Source organism: Mustela putorius, unplaced genomic scaffold (genome assembly GCF_011764305.1).
Source record: "Mustela putorius furo isolate JIRA1106 unplaced genomic scaffold, ASM1176430v1.1 tig00003987_pilon_pilon_pilon, whole genome shotgun sequence".
In the NCBI taxonomy this organism is placed as follows: domain Eukaryota; kingdom Metazoa; phylum Chordata; class Mammalia; order Carnivora; family Mustelidae; genus Mustela; species Mustela putorius.
In genome coordinates, this window is record NW_025422126.1 from 9,148,380 (window position 1) to 9,174,150 (window position 25,771).

At 50.7% G+C, this 25,771-nt stretch overlaps 1 protein-coding gene across 9 annotated transcripts in view; it reads right to left on the reverse strand.

Annotated features, from left to right (window-relative positions):
• Positions 1-25,771, reverse strand: part of TENM4 (teneurin transmembrane protein 4) — a 575,238-nt gene that overhangs the window by 216,566 nt on the left and 332,901 nt on the right. For 5 of the 9 annotated variants that reach the window (XM_045071343.1, XM_045071340.1, XM_045071339.1 and 2 more), the window contains 2 exons: positions 10,424-10,679; positions 375-473 (listed from right to left, as the gene is read on the reverse strand). In XM_045071343.1, the coding sequence (XP_044927278.1) occupies positions 375-473; positions 10,424-10,679 (355 nt within the window). The remainder of the gene's footprint in view (positions 1-374; positions 474-10,423; positions 10,680-25,771) is intronic. The other 4 variants (XM_045071344.1, XM_045071342.1, XM_045071346.1 and 1 more) reach the window with 1 other exon arrangement.

The following is a 25,771-nucleotide window of genomic DNA, read 5'->3' on the forward strand; positions in this document are numbered from 1 at the left end:
TGCTTCCCCCTGAATTCTTAGAGCAATCTTGTACCTTGCTGGGGATGCAAGATGTCTCAGGCCACAGAAGAGCTACTCAGGGCTACATAAAAATGTGCTACACAAAAATCGCTACAAGATGGCTTTCAGAATGGCAGAGGCAGCCAATGAGATGCTGGGAGCTGCATATTAACAATGCTGCTGTTAATATGCTGAAGACAGGGATTCCAGGGATAAACTCTTCCAAGTTGAACATGGACTTCGGTTTGGGCATGCACCATGGCATCATCACCTCCCGCAGGAGATCCCAGGGAAAGGTCTCAGGGTCTGCATGCAGGTGCCAGAGCCAGAGGGAGAGCATGCAGAGAGAGGAGGACCATGGGGATGTCACCTACCCGTCACTGTAAGCCCCATCATGGCGGGAGGCGCTGAGAATGTCCATCTCAATGAGGTTGTCCTGCAATGTCCCTAGGAATGGCTGCTTGCCTAGGTTTCTACGCACACATGGAGACATGAATGAAGCAATGAGTCATGCATCGATGAAGGGGGAGAGTAGAGAAACACACAAAGTAGCTGTCTGGTGCAGCTGTGCGTGAGATCAGCGGACATGGCTGCCAGGCGATGGGTCTGTGTGCAAGCCACATGTGCAAGGGGTCTGCCTGGAGCAGGGCATCCAGAGGGAGCATTCTATATACGAACCTGAACATCTGACGGTTGTGGCCATCCAGTCACAGCTGTCCCTGATCAAGACTGGTTATGTCTCGGGCACTGAGCTAGGCATGGTACAGCCATTCATTTCAAATCTTCAAAATAGGCTATGCAAGGAAGGCGTGTCCCCATTTTACAGACGAGGAAACCGAGATGTGGAGAGGTGACAGGATTTGCCAAGGTCACCAACTAGCCAGGCTGAATGCAGGAATCCGCACTCAGGTTTATCTGTTTCCAAAGCCCTTACTTTCTCTGCTTGAGATAGTCTACATCTGTTTAAACAACAACTGAGATACCTTGCAAATCCAAAGGGGGGGGAAATGACAAGAATTTGGGGTCATTTTCTTCTCAAGCAGTGGTTCTCAGGTTCAAGTAGGCATCAGAATCATCTAAAGAGCTATGCCTTGCAGAGAACCACCTCCAGAGATTCAGAGTCAGGAGGTGGTTGGCGGGGGGGAGGCTGGGAATCTGCATTTCTCAGAAGCCCCCCAGGTTGATGCTGGTGATATTTAGAGGTCAAGGTCCTTCCACAGAGCAGAGACCTCATTGACAACTGACTGGTGAGGATGGCACCCTTCAGAAGACAGAGGAGGGGGCTTCGGTCTCCCCAAGTATGCCAAGGGTAGTGCAGCATTTTGTGATATTGCTGTTTCTAACACAGAAGGAGGAGACGCACACCTGCCCTTTCTGCTCTCAGCCATGTCTGCCGAGTGGCATCGCTCACACTTGGGTGCACTGGATCTCATTTTCTGGTAGTTTTAAGCGCTGCTCCCCGCTCAACTGAAGACCGCTGTGTCCACCTCAAAGAAGGGCTCACCGCAAAGAGCTAACTTTTGAGTCCGACCCTGCAAGGGACCTTCTTGCTGACACTGACCAGCTCTTAAGAGCCAGAGAACCTAGATTCAGGTCCCATTCCTGCCTCTTTCTTGCTTTCTGACTTTGTGTTAGAACCACAACATCTTCCACTTTTATACTTCTTCGTCTATAAAATGGGGATGATGATACTAAGTTCACAAAGTGAATGTAGGACCCAAGGAGTAATGCTGGAAGAATTTATAAGGGCTAAACAAAAATTACTAACACTGACTGATGTACATTAGTACTAATTTATGTAGTGTGAGTACTAATACTAATAAATATTATGGAAGTACTAATGTTAATCTACCCTCTGTCCAAACTCCTATTCACTGTTCTAGAACACCATATTATCGAATGTCAGTGTTACTCCCCACAACAACATTGCAAAGTCAGTCCTATCATCTTTGCTTCATAGGCTGGCAAAGCATGGCTCAGAGAAGTAACTTTTCCAGGGTCTTATCACAGACAGACAGAGCTGGAACAGAGCCTTGGTCTATCTAACCCCCAAAGCCAGGCCCCTGGGCCTCATAACCCTGTGTCCCTGCCCAGGCATTGGGTTTGCACCCTGCCCTCCCAACCCCGCCCATACTTACAGACAGAAATGAGGAGGGGCTGTAAGTATGTTCCCAATGTGTCATTTCATAAGCATCCTTGGGGACAGTGAGAGCACAAGGCAACACTATTTAGCAGCTGGAACCACTGAGTCCTGCTGCTGTGGTGGGGACCTCCCCCCCCAGAGAGTTCTGAGCTGCCTGGTGTCCAGGCTGGTCATGTTCATGGCCCTGGGGCCTCCCATGGTGTCTGAGGGGAACTGCAGGGGTGTGGAAGCCCTACAGAGTGGTCTCATTTCTGCCCCCAGATGTGGGGCAGGTTGAGTCTGTCTCAGGATTCATAAACAGGGATGATCACTTCTTATGGAAGCTATGATGTAATTTAGATTGTGCTACTTCTCTGCTCACAACCTTCCAATGGTTCCATAAGAACAAAACCATGATCCTTACCTGGGTGTACAAGATCTGGTCCCCTGCTAGCTCTCCAACCTCACTTTCTGTGCTGTGTATACACTGGCTTCCGTGCTGTTACTCCGAACAGCTAAAGCCTTTGTTGTCATTTCCCTGAACTGCCCTCCTCCAAACATGTGCACGGGCCATTCCTTCTCTTCTTATGGCTAACTTGCTCTTCCTAAATTACACCTGGCCCCTTGCACTACTTTAGTTTTCCACACAGGACTACACACACACACACACACACACACACACACGTTTTTTCTCTGTTGCAATTTCAGTTCCCCAAGGGTAGAACTCTTATCTGACTTGTTCTCTGCCGATGTGCACAGAGTCTAGAAGAGTGCCTGGTACACAAGAGTAGGCACTCAATAAATATCTGCTGAGTACTGTCAATGATGGGTATACAAAGGGAAGCACACTGCACACACAGTTTAATTGAGGCGAGCACAAGTGTTTTATTATTATAGCCCCCATTTCCTGTCGTTCACAAGGGAATTTCCAGTCTCTGCACAGTCCATGTGGCCCAGCAGGTCCTCACCACTCCTGCCCACAGGGCCCGGAGGCAATGGGAGCTCAGCCCCGGGCCCTGAAGCTGGCTGCATGGCATGCTCCCAAGTACTCCTGGAAGCCTGGCCTGCATCGCTAGGCTAGGACTGGGCTCTCAGACAGTCCCATGAGAGCCTTAAAACTCATCAGAAAGAAAGAACCATATACAGAGAAAAAAGCCACGAAGGGTCAAAATCGAAATGTTGATAATGGGATTTTCCAGTGTCTGGGTCAAGGGTGATTTTTTATTTTTACTTCTATGATATAAAGAGAGTGGGCAGGCCATTCTCTCCTAAAAAGACACACCCATTAGGACAAGGCAAGAGGCGGTGCAGTACGAAAGTTTCTGGAGCGATGGACTACATATAATCTGAAACAGCTTCCATGTGACGCTAACTTGGGCATCTGGGGGGACACTAGCACTTGCTGAAAATACTGCCAGTTCGGAATGCTACCACTGCCTTCAAACACCCCGTTCTGTACTTTTGAAACTCAGTTCTGAGTCAGTTAGCAATCACATCAGCAATGTGATTGCTGAGGAAATTGAGGCCCAGAGAGACAGGTGTCCTGCACCCACACACACAGCAAGTTAGCGGCAGAGCTGGAAAAAAACTCCAGGTGTCTGGACTCCCAGTTCAGGGCTACCCCCCTAAATCTCCTGTTCACCGCCTGCTCCCAACTGCTCCCGCCAGTTCATCTGAAAAACAAAAGCTGCAAGGATTCCCTCATAAGGACTCATGCTGCAGAAGCCTCCTTAGGTCACAGGCGCACGCGGTCGCCAGCTTAACTGCAGCTGGGAACTCAGGGATGGACGCTGGAGTCACGTGACCCTCGCACTGGTGGGTGCTGTTTTCTCATTTTAATAGATATGGAAACTGAGGCCCAGATAGGCTGAGTGACTGCCCAAGATCATACAGCAACCAAAAGGTAGAGGTGGGACTCAAAAGCACATCTCTCCCATCTCACTGCCCACCCCCCACATCGGTCCCCAGCTGCCTCTCAGGAGAGAGGGGCAGAGTCCAAGGAGAGGGGGCACAGCTGAGCACAATACTGTTCCTGTGGCTCTTCTTAGATTGGGAAGGGGACTGGCTGCCCTCCATGCCTCAGGGGAGGCCTAGGGCAAGGTCCTGAGTTGCCTGACACAGGGGCTTCCAGTTCCAGACCGGGGCAGGCAGAGCTCGCTGGCCTTCTAAGGACAGGACAAGTAGCTTCTGGGAAGGAAGCGGCGGGACTGTTGCAGAGGGCAGTTCTTCGGACTGCCCTGTTCACCAGCTTATCTTCTCCCCACCAGCCCGCTGTTCCAGGCCGTGCTTCCCCCACAAAGCCTGGGGACAGCCCCCCAGGAGAGCAGGACAGGCAGCGGCATGGCGCTGAAAGCTGAAAGCCCCCATGTGTGCAGGGTGTCAGAGATTTGGCCAAGACCAGAAAAAGACCTAGTTCTAGAGTTAGCATTTGAACAAATGAATGAACAAAGAAACAACCTAACAAACAAAAAAATGAACCAGGTCTTCCAGGTCATAGTGATCCTTATAAAAGGTCAATCCTATAATGTTACTCTCCTATTCAAAAGATGTGAACTTCTGGCCCTTCATTCTGTCCCCCTTGGGCCCCATGCCCACAGGGAGAAGGACAACCTCATCTTTCTAGAACTCTAGGCCCTCCACTGCTGACCCTCATCTACAAGCATCTCCATGAGGCCCCCTGACTTCCCACGTCCCCCAGCTCTGCGTCATCTCTCCAAGACACTAAGCTTTCTTGGCTCCATGCCTTGCACAGCTGCCCCTCATCCCAGAACTCCTTCCTTCCCTGCAAGTTTCTACCAATGCCTGTCTCAATAATCAGGAAGGTAATGCTGGGGAGTCCATGGGCTCTGGAGAAAGCTGGCCTGGGTATGACACTTACTTTCTGTGGTTCCCAAGGCAAGTTACTTCCGTTTCCTGTCTTCGGATTCATCTCTAAAGTGGGGATGATGAGAATGTTCCTACCTGTGCAGAACAGTTACCACAGCAGTCCTGTTATCCTCTGAAGGGCCTGCTTGTAAAAAGTTGGCCCGTGGCTGGGTCTGGGAACAGAGGTTTTCAGGAAGGTTCTCACCATTAACTGATGAGCAGTTGACTCATGGTCTGTGTGTACAAACAATATGGTTTATACTCAACACCTGCTTTCCTTCTGTGAGTTTGGAATTTGGGCCTTTGCCAGGCAGGAGGTGCCTATGTGACCAGCCCCCAATAAAAAACCCTGGGTGCTCAGTCTTGGATGAGCTTCCCTCTAAGGAGCCCCAGTAAGGGCTCTACGGCGAGCTCGTTGTGATTGTCTCCTGATGTTCCCGTGCACAGGGAGCCACAGCTCCTCTCTGCTCAGAATGCCCTGCCCCCACCCTGCAAGTCACAGCATTACCCAGAGTGCCACCTTCGCTCATTCATTCCATCACTTTGTAAGGAAGGGTCTGCCTTCCTTACAAAACCATGAGCTTCTCATAGGACAGTGACTGTGTCTTCTGCATGCCTGTGACTGAATCACCAGATGACGGTGACAGCCGTCCATCCCAGTTTCCTGCAATGCTCAGGAGTTGGCCTGGTCCACTAGAAGGTACTGTGTGCTATTCTGCAAACTACACCAAGCTTGGGTGGAGACTACCAGGATGGCCTCCCATCCCTGATGGGTGGGCAGGGCTATTCCCCAAATTGAGCATGACCACAAAACTGGCCTCAGGCTCCCAAACCAGGCTTGGGATCTGATGAGCTAGAGCAGGGGTCTGGCAGCCTTGTGCCCTGGCTTCCCCTTCATCTGACAGGAGGCTGACAGGTTATTAATCAGACAATCCCTATGAAATCAATTAAGCATTTGATTCTGCAGAGTGTGAAGAAGTAGACCAGGGTTTAGTGGACCCTGAACACACAGATCCCACCAAAATGGACCATAGATGCACCTGGAGGCCTCAGAGCAACATGGAAGCCCACCTGTAGAGAGCACAGGGAGGCCTGGTCTCCCCCAGGGGACTCAGTTACCCGCGGAGAGGGCCAGGAGCAGTGGGGTGAACAAGTCCTCCCTCTCACTTGTCCTTCTGCCTGCCGTTCTTTTCTCCCAGCATGAAATCTACCCCCTCCTGGTTATGCTGCCAGCTGTTATGCTATTTGCTCAGCTATTCGTTTTTGACTCTCTACACGGACTGAGTTTGATAATTAGAGAAGAGCCTGTGACTGTCTCTCTGGCATGGGGGGGGGCGGTCCCCATCCTCATGGGGCTTGACAATAGCTGTTGACGACAACCTCCTCAACTTGGCCCTGCTCTCTTGGGCTTCTTGGCCTTTGCTGAGGCTGTGCAGCCCTCATGCCCGTCCTCCCAGCTCCACCTGGGAACTCCTGCTTGCTGTCAGTCCATAGCCCCAGGCCACTAGGAAGTCGTCCCTTTGGCCACTCACGTTACTCATAGCTTTTCATTCATTTGTTCTGTCATTCATTCTTTTAGCCCGAGGTAGTATTTTTCCAGCACCCATCATGTGGCAAGCTGGGTTGCCTGCTGAAGATCCAGAAACAACCAAAACCGCTTCATGGCGTGTACCTCCATCATGGCATCTGTTCCAACACAAGAGTCTGTCCTCTTACATGTACTGCCTGCTGGGCACACAGTAGGCACTCAGTATTTGCTGAAGGACAAGCACGACATGGTAAGCACTTGAGCATTTACTGTGTGCCAAGACATTTTCAGACAGGATGGTATATAATCGCTACAAGAGCCTCAGGAGGCACAAGAGTGGGTTAGAAGCAGCTGAAAATCCTTGGGCGTTTCTCCCTTTAAGAAGCGGGCCTGGTGTCCCTCTCCTCGGAGCTGGCTGACCTAGGACTGCTTCGGCCAACAGAACGGGGGCAGAAGAAACACTATGCCATTCCAGGCCAAGCCTTTGAGTAGATCAGGGGCTTCTCTCTCAGGGCCACAGAGCTCCAAGCTGCGAAGTAGGAAGTCCACGCCCCACTGGGAAGACTGGGTGAAGAGGCCTTGAGATCATGGTAGAGGGTGAGGGGTCATGGAGCCCAGCCACCCAGCCGTCTTCTGCAAGGCTCCAGCAAGTGAGTGACACCACCTGAGGAGCCACCAGCTGACACCGCTGACTGACTTCCCGACCCTACAGGGAGAAGGGCCTTGCTGGCTCTTCTGGAGCTCCTGCCTCATGCTTTTAAGTAAAATCAACTGGTGGGTTTTTTTAAGCTACCAAGTTCAACAGGCATTTGTTATGCAGAACAGATAATCAGAACATGGAGTTATGGGTATTTTCTCCTTTTCAGAGAGGAAGAAATGCCAGGTCTAGGTCCACAGCCAATGAGCAATGGGCTGGGGGCTGGAGCACAGGGTGGGTCCCCCCCAAAACCTATGGTATGACAACTGGCTTCAGCGAAAGGATCATCATTTGTGTCCTCAGAACATCAGGGCCAAACTTCTTTCTCCAGAGTGAAGATACAACCTGCTATTTCCTCTCAACCCCTCCGGTGAGCAGGAGCTCAGTAAATACTTTTCGTGACTTTTTTCTTCACAGGGTTGCTATGGGAAGTGGATATGTATGAAAAAAAATGGGAAATCATTTTCATAGTATGTTTTTTCATGCCAGGCACTATGCTTTATGTTTCTTACCTGATATTTCATTCACTTCCTCCCAGTCTGAGAGGCATGAATTCTTATCCCACATTACATAGGGAAATCAAGGTTCAGGGCTGTAAACGGACTTGCTCGGCCAGTAAGCGCTAAAGCCAAGACAAAAATCCAGGTCCCCTGACCCTAAAGTCTGTTCTCTTCCTTACCTCACCACGCTGGTCAAAATGACCTGTGATTCCATCTGCCATCATGATGTGACACTGCTCTCTCTTAAACCTTGCTGGGTCTGTGCCATCAACCAGTAAAGGTCAGAGTTAAGGTCCAGAATTCTGACTGTGTCATCCATTGTGCCAGGCACCTCTCCCAGTTTTAAACCATCTTTAGGTACAAAGAACTCTAGGGTCATAGAGAAGGCCCACCTCCAACATTGCATCTGGGTCTCTAAGAACAGGTCAGACTTTGCAAGAGCCAGAAGTGAGGAGGAGGGCAGCTCTGGCAGAGAGCTGTAGGAGAGCACGGGCAAAGGCACAGGAGCATGAAAGGAATGGGCACTTGGGGGAAGACTGATAGATACACATAGACATATATGCCTATAGACATACACATATGAAACATTAAGTATGTATATAATTATATCTATACAGACTTATATATTATATCTATAATATATTATATATATTATATCTATACAGACAGATGAGCACATATATATATGCCAGCATGTTAATAATGGTTCCCATTTGGCGGTAGACATACGTGATTTTCTTTTCTTTTTTCCTAAGTGTTTTGTAGAACGATTATTACCTGGGTGATAAAGTGTAAGGGCAAAGGAAACAAAAGTTCCCTGTGGCCTGTGCAATGGAAGTGTGAGGACAAAAGGTCAGAAAGGCAGGTGTTGGCTGGCTGGTGAAGCAAGAGAGGTCGGCTGGGACCACCCCAGCACCTCACACTAGCCATTAGGAAAAACGCCCCTGCTGCTCAGCCTCTATCTTCCTCTCCCTTGAAAAACCCGGAGAACCACCTACTTTGCTCCTAAGTGAGAAAAATGAACATCCGAGCAGAGGCAGGGGCTACTGAGCTCCGTGCGGAGACTCAGAACCATCGATTATCCGCTGGCTTCTCTCAGCCTCATGCAGTCATTCAGTAAGTGCCCTGGAAATAACGGAGCCCTGATTAAGCTGCCTGGGGGGGGGGGGGTACGACACACAGGTATGGAACTCCCTCACGGAGGACAGCGAAGGAGGCACAGGAGGACAACTCGTGCCTGATTTTAAAGGATGTCAACAGAAACAATATGAATTAAGAGACTGGGGGTGGAGGCAAGCTGGACTGTATGTATCTCTGAGAAATTCTGCTTCTGGAAAAACGACTCCGCAGGAGTAAAATGGAAGACGGCACAAAAGGATGTTGACTCTCTTTCCCCACTGGATCTCACCCACTCGATGTGCAACTATCACAGCGACGTGCCAGGTACAGTCAGATGGGCACACTTTCCACGTATACACTGATTGCTCATCTTTGAATGTGGGATGGTGTCTGTCCTCCCCACGGATCAAGAAGAGGGGTTTGAGAGAATAAAATCTAGGTTTCCCCACTACTTTGAGAGGCAGGGTAGAAGTGGAGGAGGTTCTAATCCCGCCAGACCAGGGCACTTCAGCTTTGGAGAACGTAGGGAAATGCTCTGTCCCCCCCAGACAGCAGTGCTCCTCTCAGAGTCGTGGGATTATGGGCGAATCTGCTTGTTGTCCTTATAGCTTTTTGCATTTTCTCTAATGAGTGCATACGCCTTTATAACTACTTACAAAGAAAACAACTCATTTCCATTTGGAAAAACAGTGGCTCACCAGAGGGAAGAAGGACAGCAACGGAGCTGACCCTGACGATAACCCATGACGGAAGCACTCTGTGAGGCTGGAAGAAGGCAGAGGCGGAGGGGCCCGGCCGGGGAGACCTGGAGAAGGTGGTTGTGGTGTAGGAAATAGCGCTGCCCACGAGTCTCCCGACCTGGGTTCACATCCTAGCTACACATCCACTGTCCATATAACCTGAGCTAGTCACTGACCCTCTCTGATTCTCAGCCTCTGAAACTCCCAAATAGGATCACAAATCACAATACCGGCTTCTTCGTGAAGCGATGAGAATGACATTATATCTCAAGTAGGAAAGCTCTTGTAACCCAAAGTCAGTTGATGATGTGTCGGTATTAGGAATTACAGGGTTTGGGGTGTAAAGGGGTAAGTCCATGGGAGGAGAGGGGAGGAGTGGACAGGAGAGGAAGCATTCCTGGAGCGCCCACCACAGGCCAGGCAGGCCCCAGGCCAGGCACTGGGTGACCAGACCACAGTAGGGAAAGGCATAGGTGTGGACCACCATCAAACACTGACCAAGGGCCTGCTGTCTGCCACCTTGACACACTCAGCTCCCAACCACGTTTACAACAGCCCCTCCAGCGAGCAGCGCCCCCACGGCACAGACCAGGAAAGGGCCCAGATTGCTCATACCTTCCTCAGGCCAGCGCAGACCTCAGGGCTGTTGGATTCCCAAGCGCCTGCTCTTCCTGCCCCACGCCCCTCCCCCGCCGCCCTCCCCGCTTCTCCCAGCCAGCCAGAGAGCGGCCTCTCCGAGCAGCGCCCCGCCCCCAGCCACCCAGGCCGGGGAGGTGCGGGACCCTCTCTCCCCCCACAACCAAGGGCCCTGCGGCCCCTGTGGCTCGCCCCATCAGCCCCCCAGCCCCGCACCTGGTCTCCAGGGGGATGTTGCTGTTGAGCAGCCAGTTGTCCTGGGCGTGGGCCGGCTCCTGGACGCCGCCGGCGGGGGGCTCTCCGGAGAGCGAGGGGTCCGTGGGCGCCGGGCTGGGGTTGCTCCTCGGAGTGAAGTTGCCCCGGTTCAGGGAGTTGATGGAGGCCGCGTGGTGCTGGTTGGGGGTGTGGGCGTGCGAGAGCGGCGGCGGCGGCGTCCGGAGCCGAGGGTGGTTCTGCAGGCCGCCAGGGTGATCTAGGCACAAACACGCGCGGTCAGCAGGGCGCAGAGCCCGGGCCACGGCCACGGCCAGGCCCCCGGGGTCACGCGGGAGCAGCGAGCAGCAACGGGCGCGGCCGGCAGTGCGTGTCCATGAGGTCGGGAGATGGTGGGCTTCTCGACAGACCCTTACTGAGCTCCTACTATTTTTGGTGCTAGGGACACATGGACGGACAAAACGGACACAATCCCCATACCCCGCGAAACTTAGATTGGAAAAGAGAGACACAATAAACAAGATAAAACAACTAGCCTCTGCCGTCTTCGCACTATTTCTTTGATACGTCTAGGACAGCGTTTTTCAAAGCGTGGTCTGGGACCAGCAGCTCTGACACCACCTGGGAATTTGTTAGAAGTGAGACTTCTCGGGCCCTGCCCCAGGCTTACTGAATCGTGAACAGCTGGGTGGGCCCCACCGAGCTCCTTTCACAAACTCAGGGTGATTCCAATGGATGCTAACAATTGAGAAACGCTAACTCTATATAATGGTACATAGTAAATGAAACAAACAAGATAAGTGAAATATATCATTTACGGAGGTGGTGATAAATCAGAGAACACATAAAGCCGGGAAGGGGCCTATGGCCAGGGTGTGTGGGGGCGATGGCGGTGGGTAAGAGGTCACTGATGGCCTGGGGAGAGGGGAGGAGGTGAACTTTGAGTCAAGGGAGTGAGCACAATTAAAAACCACCTGGGGGTTATTAAAAACTACCATTAACATTTATTGAGAACTTACTGTGTGCCCTGCGCCATTCTGAGCTCTCTACAGTATTGTTTAAATCGAGCTGATCCTCATGGACTCAGTGCAGAGCAGATACTGTTTTTCTCCCCCGACTTTACAGACAAGGGAGTTAAGATAAATCTTTTATTTACTCCCTTCAGCTACTTGGAACAATAGGTATTATTATGATGAGATTTAGAGATGAAAAACAGATTTGAGGATACAACCCACACAAGGTCCAACAAACCCTTCAAAATTTGACCCACACCTGTCTTCCCAGTCCTATCTCTCATCACCTTCCTCCCCCACCCTTGCCCTCCCACCACGCCTTTCTCCCAGAGGCCAAGAGGACTGCTGCAGTGATGCAGGGGCTAGAACCTCATTTCCAATGAGGACGGTCCCCAGGAATGAGAATGGTACCTTCTGAAGATGAGGCCTGCCGTGCCAGCAGGGGTGAACCTTAATGGGAGGGGAGAAAAGAGAGCAGGGGAGCCAAAACAGGCAGAGAGCAGTCAGCCTTGGACCAGGGAGAAGGCAAGAATAGCAGGGTCATTTGTTTGGTCCAGCTGTCCTCAGGCAGCACTTTAATGGAGACATTTGGAGCCTGGGACAGAAGCCAGCAGCAGAAGCAGCCTCCTGGGCTGGCTGAGTGTCCCTCCTACCCTTGGCCTTTCAGGCTGCTGGCTGCTGGCCAGGGCACCGAAGCAGTGAGAGGGACCGGACCACTATTGTCCAATGCTTATCAGCAGGCCAGCAGAGAGGGGTGACCTAGCCCTCACTCCACTCCCCCCACCAGGAGTCAACCTCTCCGTGGCATGTTTACCCAACTGATATTGATAGTTGGGGCTCGAGCATTGTACTAAGTGTCCTTTCACAGCCTTAACTGTTCGAATGCTTACCACAACCCCCAGAAAGCAGCATTATTATCAGTCCTACTTTACAGATAAGGATACTGAGGTCTACAGGACTAGGAAGTGGTCCTTACTAATCCAAAGCCTGAATTCTGGATACCAAACCATGATGCCTTTGTATAAAACACGGACATCAGTTGAATTGTCTCAGTCCATGGCCAAAGGCAGGACCTACCCCCCTCCCGAGTGCAAACAGCAAGCATCTGAGGTCAGGGTCAGGACAGGCTGGCCTCCAAGCCTACAGACCTCTGCTTTGGGACTAAGTGAGGATGCCAGGCTCTGGCTTGGTAAAATCTTTAGAATATCACTGCCGAAGGTACTGAAATAATGAGATTTTAATGTGAAGGCCACTAGCCCTATATCTAAAAAACTAACTTCTAAAAGGAAATTCTCCTATGAAAATAAGAAAAGTCCTGGTCCGAATCCTCTATTTTCTGAAGCTCAGCTCAGGTAACACCCCCTCCAGAAAGCCTTCCTTGATCTACCCTCCCCAAAGTTCTTTATCCCTCCATTGAGTGCTAACGGTAGGTAACCTGGACCACTCATCTTTTCCTTCTCCCTCACAGCTGGCATACTTATATCCCCATCTTGCCTCTTCTGGTGGGAATAAAAAATCCCTATTCCCTCTGTGCTGGCGATCACAGGTCCTACAACTGACCAGGTACTCAATGTAGGTTTATTGAGTAAATGGCTCTTGTGAAAGGCTTGGACAGTCTATCCAAGAGAACAAACCTAGTGTGGAGGACATTTGTATACAACAAATCATGGCAGATCAACCCAGACTCTCTAGAGCTTGGGACTATGCAGTCCTTTACTGACGCACCTGGGTACTTCAGCTGGGCCCTTTGTTTTCCCCCTTTCCCTCATCCCTTCCATGCTGAGAATGCCAAGAAAGGGGACTTCGAGGTTTCCCAGGTTCCCAGAGGAAAAACTCCATGTTTTGGGACTCACAACCCCAAAAAAGAGACATGATCTTCCGAAGAGCCATTGTCTCCTCTGGTCTGAATGGAGTCCCCTCTGCCCCGAAGGCTGAAAGCGAGGCTAGGGGATGGACATAGAGGGTCCTTCTTTTTCCCCTTCCCCCTCTCCAATATGGACTCCTATTTGAGAGGGCAACTCAGAACTAGTTCATTCATTCAGCATTTCCTGCCAGTCCTGGTAACCCAGGTGTCAGGAACGTAGTGGTGAATGGCGTACAGATGGCCCAAGAGAGGCCCAACATTCTACTGGTCCCTACAAACTGGCTGTGTGGCGTCTGGTAACTCACTTCACTTCCCTGGCCCTTGGTCAGTGAAAGGGGGTACACATTCCTCCATTGCCACTCTCTGGCAGATGAAAAGCTAGAGCTCTTGCTGAAGTGCCAAGTACTTGGGCTTCCACTGCTCCCTAAAGGAAGAGATCACGTGCCATGCATCTCTGTATCCCTCATCAATCTTTAGAGAATGTGGGGGAGACAAGAGCAGATTAACTGGGTGCACTTCCTGCCGGCACGAGCAATGGCTTCTCTCTTGCTACCTGTGAGTAGAGGCATCGGTACATTTGCAAAGCTGTGCTGTAAATTCCAATTTACACCCTCTTTTCACAGATAGAGCCTCCAAGTATATCTCTGAATCGAGCCCAGATATGAGTCATTTTTACTGTTCTGCTGCACACTGCTCTTAGTAAAGGCCACTTGCTTATCTGAGGTTTGCAAGCCTGGTTTTCCAGCAAGAAGTTTTGCTTCCTACAAGTTCTCAGATATATCTGCAGTTGCTCCTTCCCTCCAACACCTCAGACATTTTTTTTTTCCATTTTATATGCGCAAAAAGCGTGAACACTGAAGCCTCCAGGAGCATCTCCCTGAACCGAGATCATCAGAAGCCTGATGCCCAGCAGACGGTAATAGAATGCTTTTCCCAGCAGACGGTAATAGAATGAGGCCAGGCTTTGATGTCAGGCAGCCCCAGGTTCAAGTTTTGGCTTTGTCACTTATAAACGGTGTCACTTTGATCAAGTTACTTGACCTCTCTGAAGCTTCAGTTTTCTTACCACGAACTGGAGATGCTACCTCCCTTCTGGGGCTGTTATGAGAAATAAATGAGATCATGGATGTAGGGTGTTCATTAGCACAGCACCTGGAATACAGCAATGCTAAGCACTGGTAACTATTAATTCCACAGTTATGATAAAGGCATGCTGAATGAATGAACTGCAAAGTGCTGAATCATCCCCATGATAATCACTCTACAGCATTTGCAACAGGGGTTCCAAGGCAAAGAACCTTAAAAGAAAAAGAGCAAGAAAACATCTAACACAAACGCACCGCTCTTTTATTGCAGCCCAGTCCCCCTCCGGATGGCCCACTGACTTCCTGGAGCCCTAGTCTCAGGAGGGCGCCTTTGACATGCAGATCAGAAGTGAGGAGAGTGACTGCAGCCCGACCCAAAATCGGACACATGGGGGCGTCACATCTTCAAAGGGTCCTTCCTAGCATCAGAGAAGCATGTCAGAGCAAACCAAGGTGCTGCTCTGACCTGGGTTCAGGCGCACGCTAGGGAGAAGGCTCTTGAGGTTGTTCAGTCCATCAGCAACACTAAGCAGCCCTCTGCTGTGTGCAGAGACTGGAGGAGTTTTAAGATGAGGATGAGTCCCAGCCTTGGCCAAACGGCCCATGTCCGGAGGCATGCTGACGGGTAAGAGCAGAGCTCAGCGGTCTCCCAGACCCAGGCTCCACCCTGGCTCTGGCTCTGACCAGCCACATGATTTAATGCAACTCCCTTAACTTCTCAGAGCCCCTAATTCCTCATGGGTAAAATGAATATATAATAGTAACAGTAATAAAAGGAAGAAGAAGAGGAAGAAGGGCTACTGTAGACGGGAAACGTGGCGATCCAGAGCTGAAACAAAGATGGTGCCTGACTTTGAGCTTCTCTCAGGCCAGTAAAAAAGAAGACACTCGGAGACTACCAAAATGGCAATGATGATGGAACTGCAGTTAACATTTACTGAGTACTTACTGTATGACTGGGTCTCAGCATTGGAATTATTTAATCCGTAAGATGCCCCTACAACAAAGGTACTAGTATCATTCCCCATGTTGTAGAGGAGGAAACTGAGGCACCCGCGTGGTAAGCCGTTTGCCTGAGATTACACCACGGCTGAGTGATGGAGCCGAAATTCGAAACCAGAGCTGACTGGTTCCTGGACCCACACCGTTAAACCCCTGCTGTGTACATAGGAAGTGAGGGGACTCAGGTGAAGCGCTGATGTCGATGCCTGTCACACAGCGAGCCCCCCACAAACGGTGGCTCCAAAGATCCCCATTAGCCTTCGCTAGAGCCCTGCTGGAGCTCCGGGGAGCATGGAGGCAGCCGCCAGACCGACTGCTGGGGCTGGGATGGCTTCAGGAGAAACACCTTGCTGCCTGTGTCTAGTGGGCATGTGGGAGGGGTCTGGAAGCCTAAGAGAGAGCCTGTGGCCCACAATGCATGTGGATGAGCAGTGGGATGGCCGGGTGAGGTGGCAGCAGCATGAGAGAAGGATGGCATAGGCCTGGGGTGTGGGGCGGGGGCGGTTGTCTGCAGTGCCCCTGAAAGAACTTGGCCTTTCCCGGGAGGGTAAGAGGGTCCCCGGTGGGCTTTACGCAAGAGAGTGTTGTGATCACTAGGGTTTGAGGAAGATTTCTGGGGGCCAGGTGGAGGGTGAGCCAGGCAGAGCCAGACCGCAAGCTGGGCCGGGGCTGACGACAGGATGCCTGCCTGCTAGAGAGGCTCCAGCCGAGTGGGTCATTATTCTCTTTATAAGAGCACACTCATGAGAAAAGATACAAACTTCCAGGGTTTTGGCTCAGGCAAAGAATTTTAATGTGTCAACAGCCCTGCGATCTAAGGCCAGCCATGGCTCCACGCAAGGGTGCCAGGCTGGGTGCCCATTGTCAGCGCCACGAAACTGCTGACAGGCGCCCTGAGGTCTCCTTGCTCTAGAGTTCACGGTGACCTGGCGTGCACTGCAGTCGTTCATTGGGCCTTAAAGATTGTCAGATATGAAAGATGATGGTATTTAATTACCATAAAACACAAAATCTCCAGCTGCCTGCGAATGCCAACAGGAAGAGTTATTTGGCTCCTATTAAAATGCCATCGAACACCACTAACTCGGGACGGTGATGTAGCAGGGCTGAGAGCTCAGCTAATGAACCTTGGCCTCCACGACCAATTTAGAGAGGCCAGAAAGCTCTTTGTCACCACAGTCGGCAACCAGGGTCTGATGGTCTGACTTCCAGCCTCGACGCTGCCTCCTTCGAGCTGTACAATCTCAGACAATCTCTTTAGCCTGCAGTCTAGCTGCTCCATCTGTCAAATGTGTATGAAGGCACCTTGCAAACTGTGGGATCCTGCGTAAGAGGTGGAGACGACTATCACTGTTATTATTATTAAAAGATTTTATTGAGGGAGGCTTGGGTGGCTCAGTTGGTTAAGCCGTTGCCTTTGGCTCAGGTCATGATTCCAGGGTCCTGGGATCGAGTCTGGCATTGGCAGACTGCTTGGCAGGTAGCCTGCTTCTCTCTCAGCCTCTGTCTGCCACTCTGCCCGCTCATGCGTGCGTGTGCTCTCTCTCTCTGATAAATAAATAAAATCTTAAAAAAAAAAAAGGGAAGATTTTACTGAGGGGCACCTGGGTGGTTCAGTTGTTAAGTGTCTGCCTTCGGCTCAGGTCACGATCCCTTGGTCCTGGGACTGAGCCCTGCATCTGGCTCCCTGCTCAGCCGGAAGCCTGCTTCTCCTTCTCCCACTCCCCTCGTTTGTGCTCTCTCACTGTGTCTCTCTCTCTACCAAATAAATAAATAAAATCTTAAAAAAAAAAAAAAAGATTTTATTGAGAGAGAGAGGGAGCACGAGCAGGGGCAGAGGGAGAAGCAGGCTCCCTGCTACGCTGGGAGCTCTGCATGGGACTTGATCCCAAGACCCTGAGATCAGGATCTGAGCGGAAGGCAGACACTTAACCATCTGAGCCACCCAGGTTCCCTGAGCTTTTCTGGGACTCCCCTTCCAGTTTTCTTGATGAGGGGCAGTAAAGGGTACTCGGAGGTCACAGTGTGGCTGTGGAGAACGCTGGGTGAGCACAGGCTACAAAAATGCTCCGCATTGAGAGGCTGTGATGAGGGGACCGTGTAGAACCCATGCACAAGACTCATGGTGGGGGTAGTCGTATTACAATGGGAGTGTCTGGAAAGGGAGTGTTTTCTGGTGTCACAAGGACAGGAAGCACAGCAGGCATTTGGCAGGAGGGGCCGGGAAACCCAGCACAGACGGGCGACCCAGTGATCCTGAGGGCGTGAGGTCTGGTGAGCACTTAGTGTAGTCCTTCCTCGTTAGTGAGAACAGGCAAACAGCCACCGTGAGGCCGTGTTCTTGTTTGCCTGCTCTACTACCACCCCATCGGTGCTCACTCTCTGCCCTTCTCCAGCACAGGTGTGGCTAGGGGTTAGCACAGCAGGGTGCTGCAAGTTGGGGAGTGATGTGGAGGGGACCCCCTCTCCCCATCCCCTGCAAGGCATCATCTGAAGCAGTAACCTCTTCCTTCACAGCTACAGCACTTTGGAGGTGGAGTGGTCTGGGAAGCTTCTAGGAGGAACAAGAACTTGAACTGAGCACAGAAGTAGAGATAGGGTGGTAGTGTATAAGGAGGAGGGAAAGGGCATTCTAGGCAGGGAGGCTGACACAAGCAGAGGCTCACAGGCTGAGAGATACAGGCTCCCTTGGGCAGCAAGGATGGTACAGAGGTGAAGGAGAGCAGAGGGAGAGGCCAGAGGCCACCTGTGAGAGCTGGGCGTTCCCCTGGGACCCTGGAGCCAGAGGGGCAGCTTTCAGGATGCTTAGGGTGCTCACCCCAACTTCTGGCCTTCTCAAGCCAAATATTTGTCACAGGAGTGAACCAGAACCCCCAGGCTTCATTACAATGTGCATGGGATTCCTCATCCAGCAATGAACGCTCTTGTAGGGCGCAAGTGGGGGTGAGGGGCATCCTGCTGCCTTTGCCTATGCAGTGTCAGACCACCTGCTGGACAGAGCTGAGATCAGCACTGCTCTCTGTTCCCAGGGTCACGGCAATTTACAGACAAACCAAGCCCCCAGCATTGGGACCCATCTTCCTCAGCGTGTGTATGAACACCTTGGCTGGGCCACCTGGACGGACTGCCTCCCGACCTGCATCGGCCCAGACTTCATTCTTGGGCTTGTCCCTGTCAGCCACTGTCACCCAGCCACTAATGGCCGTGTGACCTTGGGCAAGGCACTTAACCTGGCTGACTTCCAGGTTCCCCAGCCGACAAACAGGAGGCAGCGGTGGCTGGGAGTCTCCTCCATTTCTAAAATCAAGACTGTATGATCCTTGGCAGATGAACCTGGGACATTTGTTGATGAGCAGCTACATACAAAGGATGTGCACAGCAGGCTGTATATTGGACTATGCTGTGTGATTAGGCACCAAAGAAGGCAGAAAGATGGAAGAAAGAGGAACATAGCTCTTCCTTCCTCCTGCCCTCTCTTCCGGCTTCCATTGCTTTCGCAAAGGTCACTCTCCACAGGCCCAGTGCTTGATACCAGAGACCCAGAGGGAGCAAAGTCCCTGCCTATAAAATTGGAAAAGGCCACCTGCAGCCACGGGGGAGATTTTTTTCTGGGTACATGGCTTTCCCCCAACTTAAAGCTGTGTCCACCTCAGGCAGAATTTGTCCTGGGAAAGCATTCCGCGCTGTCAAGTAAGTTTTCCTTCCTCCCACTGTCCCCTTCTTACCCTTTTCAAAAACAGTCTGACCTTTACACTGTTAGATCAAGTCCCGAATCAACAAGAAACCATATTCAACGAGTAAGATTAGATGTGTGTGCCTCACGTGGGGGTGGAACTGAGTTCAGTGGAAGTCTGCAGTGCGCCAGGGTGGGTTAAGAAGCTCATGGAAGCGTAGCCGGTCGCAGTCGCAGAAGTAAAGCAGTAGGAACGAGGCAGGCTACAGGCACACTGCGCTGATTAGCTGGACTGGGTCCTGAGGAGCGATGCCTGGACTGTGTGTCATGCCTGCATTACAGAGGCTGATCCTACCCTGAGGTCTCCGGGGGTAATGTTCTCCCTGGCTTCCTTGGGCAGTGAAGGGTTTAGGGACTGTGTTCCTCCGGGTATAGACAAAGGACCAATGCTGTTAGCCTAAAAAGGAGATGGGTTAGAAAGAAAGAACATATGTCTAGGAGTCCTGGTGAAACACAGAAATGCCCGGTGATTAGATGTCCAAGCTCCATCACTCAAGCCACACAATGCATAGCCGGGAAATCACACACGATTACATGGTGCTGTAGAGAGTCCTAGATTAAAGAACCATCCCCAGCTTTGCCAGGAACTCACTCTGTGCCTTTGGGAAAGTCCCTTCCTGTGTCTGGACCTCAATTTGTCTGCCTGAAAAATGAGGTTCCTTCTTCTTGTAGGTGACCTCCTGAGGCTCTTTGCAGCCTGTGACAGCCTGATTCCTTGTGGCTTCCCTTACCCCTTCAGGGAATCTCCTGGAAAGAAGATGACATGTACAACACTGCTATTGCCCCCAAACAGCTAAAGGGTGGAAGAAGGGGCAAACCTATTCCTTGGGGCTTTAGCACCAAGAATCAGGACAAAGTTCAGAAATTACCTGGAGCCCCCAGCACTCAATTAAGGAAACCCTTCTTCCTGCCAAGCTCTGCAGTGAGCTGCTTGCCAGGTGAGCTCCCCGTCACAAAAGTGGCACCTTAAATAGCCGGCCTCTACCTCGTCCCTGTACCCCAAGCCTCTGCCACTCTGGTGAAATGCACACTGAGCCAAACCTCATGCCTCCCTGCTCACTGGCCCCCAATTCTACTGCTCTCCTCAGCTCCTGATCTCACCACAATCCCCCGGGCCACCAAACCAGACCCTGGGGAATCACCGCCGCCTCCTCCCTCTTCTACCAGATCCTCACCGCTCCCACTGTCACTACCCCGGGTCAGGTCTCATCAGTGGATGCTGAGGCCAGGCCAGAGCCGACACTGGTGTCCCAGCCCACAGGCTCTCCCCACTCCAATGCATTTGCCATCCGTCAGCAGGAGTGAGCTTCCTATAAGAAAACAATCTCACCGCTCCCTCACCATAAAGCTTCTGGGGCTCCCCAGTGCCCGTAGGACAAGACCCCTTGCTATCTGGCCTGAGCCTGCCACTCCAGCACAGCACCCACAGCTCTCCGCTTCCTCTTTAAAAGGGTGCCAAGGTTAACAGGCTAATTATAAACCGTTCATGAAACTGCTCACTGCCTGTCTCACACGCACGGCTTTGAACGTGCTGTTTTCTTAGGCACAGATGCCTTTCTTTGTCCCATTACCCAGCTAACTCAGATTGCAGTCACCTTCTCTAGAAAGCCTTCTCTGACCACCATCTCCACACCCAGTGTGGGCTCAAAGCACCTCTTCTGGGCTCCTCCAGCCCCCAGAGCTCACCCGGAGTGGTCGTACTTTGTTTGTACATCTGTCTCTCCTACCAGACTCTGAGCTCCAGGGACAGAGGTCTTATCTTAACATGTCACAGGCCGTGAGGCCAGAAGCAGATAACTCTGCTCTCTGGGATACGTGGCAGGCTCTCTCACCCACGGGCTGCCACTGATTCTCAAGGGCCATGGTGTCACCGGGGCACTCTGATCTTTCTTCTCAAACTTGACCTGATGTTCTCCAAACTGCACGGGAAAGACGGCTGATCACTGAGGTGGATATAAACTCTTCATATTTTAATCAACAGCTGACGATGCCAGGAAGAGATAAAGAGGAAATCGTGACAGCGACTCTCAAGGCTCCCACGGGGAAGAGCCCACTTTGCTGAGACTGATGTCAGCACGGAAGGTCAGGGCAGTTTATGAGGCCATTTCCTAACCTGAGCACCCCACCACCACCACCACCACCACCACCGCTGCATGGCCCCTCAGCAGGCTGAATACCAGCACACAGACAGATGTCTTCTCGTTAGCCGTGTTCATGTGTCTCCCTGCATTGTACATCCCTCAGGAATTTTGAAGAAACTGCTTCCTCTTGGCAGTGCAGACACGCTAGATGGAAGCAACAGGCCGCTGGAACCCACAGAGCATTGTGCATGGGGGTTAGGTACCCTGGCTCAGGTTCAGTCTGCTATGGGTTCAAATCCCACTTCCCTACTTCCCCACTGGCTGCCCTACACATCTCTTCTGGATCCTAGTTTTCATGCAGTGAATCCCAACCAAACAACACAGTGGCCAAGAAGCCAAGGACTAAGACAAAGGGAACTTAATTTGAAACCAGGCTCTACCACTTCCTAGCTCTATGGCTTCCTGAAAGCCTTGATTTCTTCACCTGTAAAATGGGGATACTAGCCCCACAGACTGCTTAGTGCTGTTTCAGGGACTTAAGGAACACGGTGATTGGTAAACAGGTGGGACTCATCGGAGGTGAACTAATAACTCACTCTCAAGAGCTCCTTAGAATTACATCTAATTACAGTCCCCTTAGGCTAGAGGATCTTCAAGAGCTGAGATCTTATCTGTGCCTGGTCTTTCCTACACCTTCAGCTGGCTTCCCTGTAAAAGGCTATTGAGCTCATTGATAAGTGTTGAATGAAACTAAATAAAGCCTTTGTCTGTGTAGGTCTGGGACCCAAGAGGTTGTCGGGGAGAAGAAAATTAACATTTATGGACATGTGATGATGAGCAGGAGGCTTATTTCATCTCCAGAGCAATGCTGTAAGGTGGGTCTTAATTTTCCCATTTTACAGACAAAAAACCCGAGTCTCATAAATCTGCTCCTGTCTTTGTCTATGAACTTCTTCAAATTTTTTTCAACAACGGGATATCTCGGGATCTAGCATCTGGAACCACTTTATTAAATGTGACATCTTGGTTCAAAAACAGAACAACAAACAAAACAAGAACCATGCCCGTGGTCACACCACTCAGGAAAGGATAAAAGCCGGGGCCCCAACACAGATCTCCGCTCGTTCTACTCTTGATGCCCCCCTAGAGGCAGCAGAATGAGAAAAAATAAATTCTCAAGTACTTAAGCTATAGGTATTAGGCAATTTATTAAACGCAAAAACTTCCAATATATTTTTGTTACGACTAAGCAACACTCGATCCATGGCTACATAGATGAGCACAACAGGCTCTACTGTTTGATAACACACTGTACCCACAGCCCTAAGAGGCAGGTGTTGCCATCCTTGCGTGCATGAGTAAACTGAGGTGGCTTGCCTCAGGGGGCTTGCCAGTAAGCAGAGACTCCAAGCCCCGTGCCCTTCACAGCCTCTAGAAACCACATGCAAAGACCTCCTACCAGAGGCACCTGCCCAACCCCAGTAAGTCTCAGGAAGCACGGTGACCGCTGCGCAGGCGGTCTTTACCTTCTGGCTCAGGCTGTAAAAGGGCGCATTTAGGGGGAAAGGCAGAAAGCCATCCAACTCATTATACAGATCACAGAGATGCTTTTCATCATTTATGACATGATCGCATGTGGATTTTCCTTCTGATACAAGCTTGGGAGATCTTAGGCAGGTGTTTCATCCATCAATGTCCATAAACCAAGACATAAGAGAAACAGATAAAAGGAATTTGTCCTCCTGAAGTCCTCTGCAAAGTGTCCAGCTCAATCTCCAGGCCACTGAAATGTAGTAAGAGTACTAATAACAGCCTCAGAGCCCTGAAGGCCTCCAGGGTGACTAGCTACAAAGCTAAGCATCTTTAAGCCACTTGCCCCATCTCCTCTTCCCGAGTCCTCTGAGGTGTAAGGGAGAGAGTTCGGCATGCAGTCTCGAGAGCCGACAGCCTGGGTTCGAATCTCAGCCCTGCCACTTCCTAGCTGTGCGGCCTCCTTCAAGACACTTGGTTCTTCCTGCGCCCCACCTTCCCGAAGGAGATGACACCCGTGGGGTGGTGGGAACGACTGACGTACCGTGCCCGGCGTGTGGCAGGGAGTCACAAGACGCTAGCTATGGCTATTTCTGTTTTACAGACGAGGACACTGAAGCTCGGAGAACTTGCTCGTGCTCCACCACTACTCAACAGCAAGACTGGATTTCAAGTCTAACTTCAAGCCCCCCCCGCCATGGCGACAGCCTGCTCGCCACACCCCACCTCGCCTTCCGCCGATAGAGTAGGAGCTCCATCAGCGGTATTACTATTACTCATACTTGAGAGCGCCTCAAGTGCCGCCCTCCTTGTCAGTGCCCTCCGAAGAGGACTGAGCCTGGCTCCTGCCCCTTCTCTCGCTGCGGCCTCACGTGCAGCCTACAGCGGATGTCCTGCGGCAAGGGCACAGTCGGTGCTAACTTCATTTCAATGCAGAAAGTGTACAGTTGGTGGGCACCACCTGGGCTCATTCCCCAAGCTAATTCTTTTCTCTCAGCTGTGGAATATTTTATTCTTCCAATTTCAGAATCTACTTATGTTAAAAAAGATAGAAGAGAAATCCAATCGGCCCAGCTCAGGTCTGTGAAACAAATAATGCAGCCACCGTAGAACCTTAATCCAACAGTTCTATTCATAACCACAGTGATCACCGCTCTGCCTAATTTATACGGCCCGGGGACTGCTAAAGCAGACGTCTCTTGGCAACACAGGATGCGGTGCCGAGACTCCCTGACACTGCCAAAGGGGCGTAGATCACCAGGCCTGGCATCTCCACGAATCTGAAGCAAATCTGGATTTGGAGGCCCATCCCCCAGGAATTCCGCCCACGCCCGAATGTCACACTCCATTTTCTTTTTCTTTCTTTCTTTCTTTTTTTTTTAAATAAGGGAATGGAAGAAGTAAAGTGTTGCCTGGCTGCTTCTTTTGTTTCCTAGGGGAAAAAAATTAAAATAGAAAGGCCAACCTGCCTCAGTGTTCTGGAGAGGCAAAGTGCTTCGGCATCCAGCTGATATGGGTTTGAATCCTCCTCTGCCACTCACTAGCTGTGTGATCTAAGCAGGTGACATAACCTCTCTGAGAGCATCTATAAAACAGAGATAATTATACCTACTCACAGGTTGAAAACAAAGAGAGAACAGTGGGTTTCCTACTAGACTGTGGCCCTTGTATTCCCAATGCCTAGTAGAAGCACTACTTTATTGTACATCTAATATAAATGTTTGCTGACAATGTCTACAATCTTAATGTCCATTGTTTACTGAGAGAGAACTATGTGCCAGGGTTTGTGCTAAGTTCTTTTCATAGCACGATCTTACTTAAGCTAAAGACGGCACTATAAAGTATATATTAGTATCCTCTTTCCAGCTCTGAGACAACCAAGGCTCTGAGAAGTTAGGACACTTGTCTGGAATAGCACAGCTCATAGGAGGGGGAGCCTCTGGGAGTCCCAGACCACAGTGACAAAGCCAGGATTCAGACTCAGGCCTGATAGCGCTCCTTCTCTGTCCTGCCTCCTCCTTCCACAGCACCCACCAAACTTGACACAAGGCAGACAGCGTATCCCCAAGGCCAGTTAGTTCCCCCTTTCTTTCTCTTTTGGACCTCTTATGTCTTGGGATTCCCCTGGGGCAATTCAGAATTCAGGGTAATACTTCAAGATACTTAGAGGAATTAGATCACCATTTCCAGCCAATATCTGTTGGACATTTGCAATGATCTTGTTCTGTGTTAGTTACTGTGCCTCCCCCCCCCCCAGATTTCTGGACCATCCTGATGAAATCAAAATGAGAAATCAAACTCTTCCAAATGACCCGGGGGAGGGAAGATGCCCACCCAGGCACCCAGGTGATTTGTGCCCTGCCCATTATCTTAAGGTGGCAAGGTGGTCAGTAGGCCTGGGTCCCAGTTCCCGGCCTGCCATGATCTTGCTGGCATGCGGTACAGGCACCCCACCTCTCCGGACCTTAGTTCCTTCCTGTCAAAATGCAGCAAATATGGAGTGTTGGGCCTGATTCATTTGCTCAGCGAAGATTTCTGTTAGTTGTTGCCACACTCTCCACTCCCAGAATCCTATTAATAATCCCCCCCTCAATTACTCTGTATTTTAGAATATTTCATTTCTCACACATGCTATATTCACTAATGAATCATTAACTGCTTTCCCATTTTTTTTTTAAAATCAAACACATGTAAAGCTGATAATCAGAATTTCTAACAGGATCCAGAGAATTCAGTCAATGGATCCCTAGCGCCCAGCCCATTGCTGATATGAAGTAGGCCCTGTGTTTACTGAATGAATCAATGAGTGAATGAATGGACAGATGGATGAATGCTTGATACTAAGCAGAAGGGCACCAAATGGTGGGAAAATACGGAGTCAGAAGGACTTGGCTCTGAGTTCCAGCTCTACCACCGACATACTGTTGGTATTAGAAGAAGTCACTTAACTATCTAAGACTCAACTTTCCCATCTCTGAAAGGAGGACAATTAAACCTATCTTACCTCACTGCTGTAGAGCTGAATAATAACAGTAACGGTAAG